This window comes from Monoraphidium neglectum (genome assembly GCF_000611645.1).
Source record: "Monoraphidium neglectum strain SAG 48.87 unplaced genomic scaffold scaffold02097, whole genome shotgun sequence".
Classification (NCBI taxonomy): domain Eukaryota; kingdom Viridiplantae; phylum Chlorophyta; class Chlorophyceae; order Sphaeropleales; family Selenastraceae; genus Monoraphidium; species Monoraphidium neglectum.
In genome coordinates this window covers 1-10,471 of record NW_014011531.1, presented here as the reverse complement: position 1 = coordinate 10,471, position 10,471 = coordinate 1, and the positions used below count along the sequence as shown (strand labels likewise).

General features: G+C 64.8%; 3 protein-coding genes across 3 annotated transcripts; 1 reads left to right on the top strand and 2 right to left on the bottom strand.

The window, feature by feature from the left end:
* Positions 1–5,457: 5,457 nt before the first annotated feature.
* Positions 5,458–7,843, bottom strand: MNEG_9875 (THO complex subunit 3; the record flags this gene model as incomplete). The annotated part of the gene is made up of 5 exons (XM_014041655.1): positions 5,458–5,854; positions 6,244–6,416; positions 6,774–6,839; positions 7,220–7,334; positions 7,578–7,843. 5 exons carry the CDS (start codon positions 7,841–7,843, stop codon positions 5,458–5,460), a joined length of 1,017 nt encoding a protein of 338 aa, XP_013897109.1.
* Positions 7,844–8,386: 543 nt separating this feature from the next.
* MNEG_9874 (hypothetical protein) lies at positions 8,387–8,623 on the top strand (the record flags this gene model as incomplete). The annotated part of the gene is made up of 1 exon (XM_014041654.1): positions 8,387–8,623. One exon carries the CDS (start codon positions 8,387–8,389, stop codon positions 8,621–8,623), a length of 237 nt encoding a protein of 78 aa, XP_013897108.1.
* A 643-nt stretch (positions 8,624–9,266) lies between these two features.
* MNEG_9873 (ubiquitin carboxyl-terminal hydrolase 14) lies at positions 9,267–10,438 on the bottom strand (the record flags this gene model as incomplete). The annotated part of the gene is made up of 3 exons (XM_014041653.1): positions 9,267–9,764; positions 9,974–10,078; positions 10,418–10,438. 3 exons carry the CDS (start codon positions 10,436–10,438, stop codon positions 9,267–9,269), a joined length of 624 nt encoding a protein of 207 aa, XP_013897107.1.
* Positions 10,439–10,471: the final 33 nt, after the last annotated feature.

Here is a 10,471-nt window from a genome sequence, read left to right as displayed (position 1 = left end):
GGGGGGCGTCGTGGTCACAGCGCACACCTTGTTGCAATCACGCAAGCATGCACACATCACCTGCTGGCAGCACGCTGACATCACCGCAACCCCCCAGGCGACGCCATCACCTTTTTTACGGAGGAGGACGTGGGCCGGCTGCGGTCTGTCGCAAACGTCGTCAAGGCGGCCGGCGGCAATGTGCCTGAGTGGATGATGCAGATCAAGAAGGGCGCGCGGCAGCCCAGCGGCCCGAGGCGGGCGGCGGCGGCAGCGGCGGCAGGCGGCGGCGGCGGCGGCAAGCGGAAGCGGGCGGTGAGTCGCAGTGAGGGGCGTTTGAGGGGATTCCAGCGGCGTCGCAGGCGCGAAAGGTGCACGTCTGGCGCATGCAGCGGAAATCATTGCCTGTGGACACACATCACGTGCTTGTATGCAGCAGCGTGCATGCTGCGCGAGTCCATGTGTGGGGACTGCTTTTGATCTGGTTGTGTGCGCCGCCCCCTGAAAAGGTTTTGATTCGATTTCATCTCACCAGGCCCTGGAGGGCGTGACCACCCAGCCGGAGGTCCTTGACCGACGCCCAGGCGGCAGGGGCGGCCGCGGCAAGGCCGTCGCGCCCAAAGCTGGCCGGCCAAGCAAGGGTGCCCTTAAAGAGCAGCAGCGGGCGCCGCGCGGCGGGGACGGCGACGGCGGAGGCGGCGGCGGGGCCCATCCGGAGCGGCGGCGGAAGGATGGCGGCAGCAGCGGCGACGGCAAGCAGCAGGAGCAAGGGAGGCAGCAGCAGCGGCGGCGGAAAATCGGCAAGGGCAAGGCAAAGCTGCAGAAGGGTGGAAAGCAGTCAGGCAGCCCGGGGTTGAAGCGGAAGTCAAAGGGCAGCTGATGATTCAGCCGGCCATACAGCTGCATAGTCGATAGCTAGTCAGCCCGCCCCCTCTGCCTGTAACCGTCTGCAACACGTGTTCACTTGCAAACTTTTCCGAAGTTGTGTGATTTTCGATTTGATGGGCAATCCAGAGGACTTCAGGCAGCAAGGGCCAGGCCCGGGAGTTGTGAGGATGCAGGCGCCTGCCTCGCGCGCGTCATCGCAAGGCAGTCGCAGGAAAGCCCAGGGCCGGGGCGGCGCCGGCGCCGTCAAGGAAGCCGCCGAGCGTGCCGAGCGCGCCCACGCGCGCGGCCGGCGCCGACGCCGGCGCCGGGCTGCTGTCAGGCGCGGGTGCCCACACAGATAGTCAGGTCCGAGAAGTCCAGGGGGCACTGCTGGGCCATCAGGCATCTGTTCAGCTGCTCGGGGTAGGCCTGCTCCTCAGCAGACGCCGCCGCTTCCGCAACCGCTCACAGCTGAGATGAACAACCCCAGATGCTGGAAGGTCTGCAGCTTGTTTTGGGCCTGACCTCTTGAAGATCGATCGATCTCTGAGACGATGCAAGAGGGTGTCGGCCGAATTGCTGTTGCGATCCTGCAAGGCAAGCCCTCAAGCGACGCACGGGTTCTCTGCTGCTCCTCATTGTGTGTGTGTGTGTGTGTGTGTGTGTGTGTGTGTGTGTGTGTGTGTGTGTGTGTGTGCGTGTTTGCACTTGGGGTTGACTTTGCTGCCGAGACCAAAGTTCTCGCTTTGTCCGTCAGCCAATTTCAGAGCGGCAAGTCAAGTAGTCTGCAGGGCTGCCCCACCAGCCTCCTACAGGCGAACCCTCTGCCGCAGCAGCTGCGATCGCGACACACTGCTCATCAAAGGCGCCTAGGCATGCAGCTGCTGATGCCCCAGGCTGCCATCGCAGCTGCAAACGTTTACGCGCGCTCCTCCAACGTCACATGTTAAACCGCCGCCACAGGATTCTGAATGAATGGGCCTTCAAAGCAGCGTCTAGCAGGTCACATGGTGGAGAAGCGGCGCACAAACCTGCCGCTCAGCTCGGACGCGTGTCCTCCAGCGCGTGGCTGGCCGCCGCCGCCGACGACGCCGCCGACGCCGCTGCCCTTTCTAGGGCCGCCCTTTCCTGGGCCTCCCTGTACGGCCCGCACTCCTCCCTGTGGCCCCCGAGCCAGTGCTGCCGCTGGCTGCAATGGGGGGGGGTCGACAAGGCAGGGGTGAGCCGCGCGGTGACGACGCATGCAGACCTGGCTTATTCCGCGGCGGCCTGCGATATGGTGCTGTGTGCTGCACACAGCACTGCTGGCTGCAGGGCAAAGATGGGGCCCGTGTTCGAGAATACGGTCGGGGCTCTAAGGGTTGATGCACGCGCGCGAGCAGCGGTGCGCTCCAGACACAGCTGGCGGGCACCCGCGGGCGTGCTCACCAGTTTTGAGAGCAGAGGATGACCGCGCAGCAGCCAGAGCACATCTTGAGCTTGGCGCCGCCGACCGCCCGGCCGCCGCAGATCCGGCAGATCTTCTTGGCCCCCGCTGCGCCCGCGCCAGGCCCAGCGGCGGCGGCCGCCTTGATGTCCCCCAGAGCCCTTAGCACCGCTTCTGCTGCGCCACAACCGGTCGCCGGCCGCCCAAAAATGTCTTTGGCGTCGCGGCCACCTGCGGCCCGCTTGCGGCTCATCTCCAGGCCCCAAACCAGCTGCGGCGCGCCCCGCAGCAGCTCGGGAAACGTCAACCCACTGGCCGCAACGGCCGAATGGAGGATACTCACGCACGCGGCCTCGCGCCTGCAGTCCGGCTGCACGCCGCTCCCAAGCGCGTCTTCGATCGCGGGCCCCAGCCCGGGCGCGCCGGCGATCCGGAAGACGCGCGGCGCGTCGCGGGCGGCGGCGGCGGCGCCGCAGAGCGCCGCGGCGAGGAGCAGGGCGGAGGTGTGAGCGGCGATCTCTGCACCGTACGGGCCCCCATCCACCAACTCTACAGGCCTGCACCACCCGCGCCCATCATGAGCGGCTGCGGGCTCGTGTTCGCGGGCCCATAGGCGCCCGCCTTCGGGCGCCGGCCGCCGCGGCCTCAGCAGCGGGCCCAGCGTGGGCAGCAGGCGCTTGGGTCGCTCATAGGCCTCGAGGGCGGCCAAGGCCGCAGCCGCGCTTGGCTCAGCGCGCACCATGCGCGCGAGCAGCGCCAGCGCCGGCGCTTGCTGGCACGGGCCCGCGCCGCCGCCGCCCGGCGGGCCGACTGGAGCCGCGCAGGCGGCCGCGGCCAATACAACGACGGGGATGTCTGCACATGAGGAGAAGATTACTTTGGCCGCTGCGCCGCGCTCAGCGGTTTGCGCGTCGGTTTCATCAGTGCCGGCGCTGCAGCCGATGTTGGCGAGCGCGGCGCAGCAGTTGGCAGCGGCGTGCGCCGCACACGGCACGCCCGCGCCGGCAGCGCCGGCGGCGCCGAGCAGCAGTTGCCGCAGCAGCCCGGGATCAGTCAACGCGCGCAGCCTGGCTGTGTCATTGTAAGCGGAGAGGCCCCCCAGGGCGCCGGCCACCTCGGCAACCATCAAGAGCGCCCGCTCCTCGCCCCTCAGAGGGGCGGCGTTGGCGTGCGCCAGCAGGGCGCCGAGCGCGGCCGGCGCGTCGGGCCGCGCGGCCAGCACGGCGCGCGCCGTTGCGGCCAGGTGCAGCTGTCGGCCTTCGCGGGGCCGGAGGAGGGCCGACAGCAGGCTGACCAAGACCAACGCCAATTTGAACAGGCCGTCTCTGGGCGCCGCCGCCGTCTTTGTCACCGCGCCCGCCAGTCTGCACACAGCGGCTGCCAACATCTTGACGAACCGCTCGTCGTCGCCCACGCGGCCCGCCATCGCCGGCCTGCAGACCAGGACGTGCTGCAGCGCCTGCGCGGCCCACTCTGCATACTCTAGAGGCAATCTCGACCGCAAGTCAGCGGCCGCCTGGGCGTCAGAGCGGGCGGCGCCTGCCAAGAATGGCGCGCAGCCGGCCGCCAAGCCGTCGACGAATGATCTTAACACTCTGCGGGAACACCCGGCCAGCGCGCCCGCTGCGACGCCGCCTTCATAATTGAGGATGGTGAGGCACCTGCAGGCCGCTGCAAAGGCCAGCGGAGCGTCGGCCGCGCAGCTGGCGCCGGACTGCAGCACGCGGATGAGCTGCCTGCGACCGCGTGAGGTCGGCGGGAACGAAGCCTCTCGTTGTCACGGCCTTCGGAAGACGGCCGGCCATATCAGGCACGCCAGGACACATGCGTGCTTTGCAGCTCAAATGGGTTTGTGGGGACTCACGATCCCCCGCTTCTTGGCTGTAGCCAGGCAGAGCAAACGCATCCTGGCTTCGCCGTGGCAGCTCAGCGGACGCATGCAGGACGACCTACCTGATTGCTGCCTTGTGCTGCGCCACCTCGCGGCGTGCCGGCGCGCACTTTGCAGGCCCAATGCAGTTCAATAGCAGCAACATGCCGCTGCTCATTCCTGGGCTGTCAGGCGTCTGTGTGGCGAGCGCGTCTGCGAGCTCGTCGAGTTGGCCAGGCCCGAAAGCGACCTCGGGCGCTGCAGCGGCCGCTGTGAAGAAGCGGTGCTGCAGCTGCTGCAGCTGCGCATCGGAGGCTGCGCCGTTGCGCAGCGCCATAATCAACGCCGCAACTTCTTCTTGCAGTACGTGCATGCTGTGTAGAGGCCTCACAGGCCTGGAGAGAAGTGATCTGCTCAGATCAAATGATGAAAGCAAGATGATTTTGGCGGTCAGGTTGCGCGGAGTCTCCAAGCACTCATATCAACTACGCGAGCCTTGATTTTCGAGAGAGATTTACATACGAGACTGGTTGTGTTTTGGGTGAGTTCGAGTCGGAAGAACAAGGAAAGTCGGACGAACAAGGAATCACAATGCTCGCATCCCCAGCCCTTTTGCCAACACGAGATTGGTATCTAGAGGCAATACACAATCTTGACGCCGCAAGAAAAACCTTAGGCCCCCTGTATGGCTCTGCCCAGAAACCTCTAGCCTTTGAGTGTGGACCGCATTGCCCGCCTTTCTTGACACAACACATGCATGCAGACAATGCCTGTGGCGCCAAGCGCGTCAGTAGGCCCAAGCCGCAAGCGTGCAACAAGTTCCAGAGGGATTGCAAGCCATGATTGTCACTGGTTGCAGTGGCCTGCTTTGTGGGACCCTTACTTGCCCAGCACAGGAACATTTTCTGAATTCCTGCTGACGATCCAAGCATGCCAGCCGCACGCAGCTCAAGCCCTGCAGAGCGAGTCAGCTTGGAGATTGGTCAAGAAAACCAGTGTTGCAGTGGGTGGGGGGTCCTTAACTTGCTGCATGTGGTCAAACAGGCTTGACTCTAGCCACCTTGACGGTGCTGACTTTGCTGCATGTGCTCCACACTCTTGTTGCCGCACGATGTGAGCATTTGCATCACTATGTCGTCGCCGCAAGGTTCTAGTAGCAATCTACAACACCGAGTGTCCGCACCCTGAAAGCGCGCCAAATGCATGCCGAAATGCGAAAATGTTGCGGGAACCAGGAGGTGGATTACATAAACAGTAAGTAGGGCGCGCCTGCCTCCTACTTTGCCTGCATGCACTGGCACGCACGCCCCTGAGGTTACCTCCCACGAGTGCCGCCGCCGCCCCCACCGCCGCCGCCGCCGCCGCTGCTGCCAAAGAACGCCAGCCCCACCGGCCCCCCCGCCTCCGTGTGCCGCCCCTCATTGTTCCACACCCCCGCGTCGTCGCACCCAAACGCGAGGATGTGCGCGTGCTTCGGGTTCCACGCGACGCAGTGCGACGCGGCGGCGCTGACTGTGCCCTCGACGCGCCCGCTGGGCACGGACACGACGCCCACGGGGCCCTTCTCCTGCGCGTACGCCAGCCGGCTGCCGTCGCAGCTGATGGCGACGTCCCACACCGCGTACTCGATCGACGGCACCGTGGCCACGGCGGTGGCGCTTTCCAAGTCCCAGATCGTGACCAGGGCGTCATAGCCGCAGGTGGCCAGGTGCCTGCACATGTAACGTTTTGAGGGGCCCCGGGGCGGGTTGAACCAAGCAGTCAGATAGTCTAATGCCGGCCTTCGGCGCAAAAGGGGGGCCGGCTGAGGCGCAGGAGGGGGGGGGGGGTAGAGCGCACGCGGCAGCGCCTTGCCGGAGGGCGAGCCGCCCCAGCGGGACGGCGGCGCCAGGACGGGCGGAGGCGCGCCAGCAGGCGGCCGCCTGCTTGCGCGGCGTCGTCCCTCCGGTGCATAACTGCCTGCGACCTGGTGGTGCATGTGCTTGCACACAAAAACACCTTCGCATGCAGGGCGCCGCCTTGCTGTCCCCCTTCCCCCAACCATGCTGCCGACTGAAAGAAGCCCCTTTACTGCGAGGATGCAATTCCATGGCGCCCTCACTTGTTGGAGGGGTCGAGGGCCAGCGCCGTGGTCTCCTGTATGTGCCCCTGCAGCGTCCCCCCGGCTTCCGCGCCCTTGAAGTCCGGCCGCACCCGCACCGCCTCCACGTCGCCCGAGCTGCAGCCCACGAGCAGCGTGGAGCCGTCGCGCAGGAACCGGAGCGCATTGAGGTACTGCTCGTGGAGTGGTGGCAGTGTTGGAAGAGATACTGCAGTGAATTAAAAACTTGACACAAAACAATACAGTTCAATATTAGATTAGACTCGTCACAGGAAGAAAGCGTCAGAACGTGGGCCGCAACTAAGTGCTGGGATTCCTGTCAGTAGGTCATTGGTGGTGGTCGATCGGCTGCAGAGGGAGTGCTGCAGGGGCAAATCCAGGACAGATCCCAAGTTTGTCAGCATGCACACCGCACGGACCTCAGACACGCACACAGTTGCTGCCGTGCCTCGCGCTCAGCGCGGCTGCGGCAGCCGCGCCCGGCGCTGCTGTGCCGCGCTCATGTGCATGTCCAATGCGCGGCGCCCCACCTGGTCACGGGGCACATATTGCCCGAGCACCGCCCCTTTGCGAACGTCGACGAAAGCCACCTCGTTCTGCAAGGCGCAAGGTGCAATTGCGTTGTGTAAGAAATCCCCATGGCTGCCCTCTCGGCCCCAAGCCCCCAAGCGCCACCTCAGTGCAGAGCACGGCATCCGGACGCCGTGCTTGAGGCAGCGGCGGCTGCGGCTCTGCAGGGGCACGGCGCGCTGATGCGCGAGCCAGCACCCCGAAAATCACCGCAACGCCGCCGGGCGCCGGCCGGGCGCCGGGCGCCAACATGACCTCCCTAGCCCGGTCCGATCTGCGTCGCCGGCGCCGTGACGACGCTGGATGCTGGCACCCAGGCCAACACCATGCACCTGCCACGCGCCAGGCGCGGGCGACGCAACGCAGGAAGCGCACGGCTGGGGGGCGACGAAGGCTGACGCCTCACCGCTTTGTAATTTGTGACAGCTATGATATTGCCCTCCGGGTGCCACGCCATGTGCGACGTGTAGCCGACGCTGACGGCCACCGCCGGCTTGCTGGCCGCGCGCGTGTCCCAGAGCCTGCGAGCAAGGGGGCGAGACGCGACACAGCGTGCAGCGCGAGGCTGCTGCATCAGTGGCTGATTCGCGAGGGCCCTCGCCAGACCTGATGATCGGCCGCAGCTGCACAAGGTGCACCGCTGCCTGTGCTGCAAGCTTTCCTCATACGCCCACTTCGGTGCGGTGGTGGGGTTGCAGGCCCCTCTACTCGTTGCCGCGAGCTGCGGACAGCCGCCCCCGGCCAGCCCTTACAACCCGTCTCACCTCAGGTATTTGTCAGTCAGCGACGCCAGCTGGTCTTCCCGCTTCGGGTGCCACTCCACCGCCACCACCGCGCCCCCCTGACTCATGAGGGCCAGGTCGCAGCGCTCGGCTTTGGCGCCCGCGCTGAGCTCGACGTTCCATGTCCGGACGCACTCGTCGGCGCCCGCGCTCGCGAGCTTGCGGCCGGTGTGGGCCCATGCCAGCGCCTGCACGGCCTTGCGATGGCCGTGGAGCTCGCGCTTAGTGTACTCTAGCTGCGGCGCCATGGCTGCTGCCCGCTGCTGCTGCTGCCGCCGCCGCAGGTGCCGTCGCCGCCGCCGCCGCAGCCGCGGCTCGGAACGCCCCCAGCCGGCGTTGCCGCTGGCTGATGAAGACCCGCCTGCCTCCCCCTGTTCAATTGCGCTTCAAGCTGACTCTGTTAATTCGACCCAAGATGCCGCCGCTCCTCCGGCCTCCGTAATCGTCTGTGCTACCGCTTGGAGTGCGACTGCAGAAGTGCTGCCGCGCGTATCGGCAAGCGCAGCGACGCCTGCTGCTCTGTCCTTCAGAAAAGAAAAGCAAGGCGCTAAGAAGTTGGTCACCACGTGTTACAAGGCTCTAGTGTTCTACGCCTTGATCTACACAGATCCCAGTACAATTCACGAGAGAAACGATTTGTCTCGCAGCACCGTTGACAACAACGCTGGCAATAGTATTAGATATAACATTTTTTGTTGCCCTGTCGCTGTCCTACCGAGATCGCAAATGTTATATTGATCTCGCACAGTCTGCAGCTTACCGGTATTGTGCTATACCCAGTCACAGCTGCCATGGATCCAGCAAAGAAAGGCCAGCAGCTTGACGAGGACGACGACATCGTTGAGCTGGACGCCGACGATTGGGGACCGGCGCAGCAGGATGCGCGCAACGCTGCGCTGTGGGACAAGAGCTGGGACGACGACTCTGCCGGCGACTATGTGGGCCAGCAGATCCGCACTGTGGCGCGCAATCAGCAGCAGCAGCAACAGGCACCACCAGGCCAACAGCAGCAGGGCAAGGGCGGATGAAGCGGCATGCGGCTCAAAAAAGCAGCATTGCTTGGCCTTGAGCTCATAGCACTTTGACTCGTTTGGATGTACTTTACCTTATTGATAGTCGCCGCAGCTGTGTGCATACATTGTGTGCTTCAAGCAGTGCATGCGCCATCCTTTGCACCGGCTCCAGACCAGCAGCGGTTCGCGGTAGTGCCCCTGGCTTCAATATACTGTAAAATATGCAACACAGGCACGGGATGAATATGATCAGCCCGCCTCTAGGTGCTGCAGGACACTCCTATTATGGTTGCACACCTGGTCCTGGTCCCTATGGTTTTCGCGGTTTAAACCCAGCCTGCTGCACCCAAAGCATTTCATTTGCTGAATCCGGGCCGGGCAGTTGACAACTCAAGTTGCGCGATGCAATCAGAGCGAGCGAATGCCATTACACATTCGTGCATCCCAGGCCTCGTCTGAAGGCCTGCGGGTGCGCCGCCTCGCAGCTGCGCCCCGAGGGACTCCCACTGGCCAAGTGAGGAGCTGCAAAACCGGCCATGCAAGTTGCCATCCACCCTGCTCTCGTGCATGTGTGCTCGCGTATGTGTGTGTCTCCGCTGCCTGTGCATCAGTGGCCGATGCACTGCTGCACCGCAAATCAAAGATCCATGCTACCCCTTCACGACTCCATTGGCGCCGGCGCCTCTGCCGCCTTCTCCTCTGCAGCCTCCGGCCCACCGCCGCCCGCCGCCGCCCCCGAGGCGTCCGCCGCCGCCGCCGCAGCCGCGCCTGCCGCCTCTGGCGCTGCCGCGGGGGCGCGCACGGCGCTGTAAAGCAGCAGGTATGCCATGTGCCAGTCGCCGCCCCCCGACAGCGCCAGCACGTCCTCCTGCGTCTTGGGGATGATCTTGTCATCATCAAACAGCACCCACGTGCCGTCTGCCTGACGCACCCACGCGACATAGTGCCCAGAGTCCGCGCTGCGGCCCTTATGCGTGAGCACCGCCGACAGCTGGTAGCGCCCCGTGAAGGGGCCCTGGTGGGGGCCGCCGCTGCCGCCGCCACTCGTGCTGGGGCCGGCTGCGGCGTCGGCCATCTCGGCGTCTGCGGCGCCGGCCGCGGCTTTGCTGCCGTTGTCGAGCTTCTGGTGCTTGGGAGCCTTTTTCTTCAGCTCAATCTGAGCCGAATATCATGATGTGAATTGAGGGGCCATTGGTGAGGATGAAGTGAAAATCTTTGGCAGTGAGGCAGTGAAAGTGCCCCCAAAATCGCACATACAGGCTTCATCCATCAAACACTCAACCTCAAACCCCCCTACCCAGCGCAACACGCACACGGAAACCGCCCTACACGGGGCCCTTTCCCCCCACCCCACATGCCGCCCACCTGCTCGTCCTCCCAATCCTTGAGCGCGGCGCGCGGCCCCTCCAGCTCCTTCCTAAGTTCAGGGGTGCAGAAGTCAAAAACATCCAGGTCCGATGGGAAGGTCACCTGGGGAATGATTGCAATGCAGCGTATGTACGTTTGTGCACATGTGTATGTGCATGCATGCATGTGTGTGTGTGTGTGTGTGTGTGCATGTGTATGCGCGCATGCGCATAGCATGAGGAAGGAGGAAAGCGCAAGCCATGTGCATGGCCCTTGGCCCATCAAGAACCACCTGGCATTGCAGTCGCGCCAGCCTCACAGCAGAGTAAATCTACGCCCCTGCCCAACCCCTGTAGTGACCTCTAAGACGTCACAGTTGATACATACAAGGTCCCCCAGGTGTAACATCAAGCCCCCCCCCGCAGAGTCCGACGCCTCTGTTGCCCCCTAACCTGACCCCACCCCACACCCCGCGTGCCCCATGCCACCTGTGAAGCGCCCTGTCCCCAACCCCCT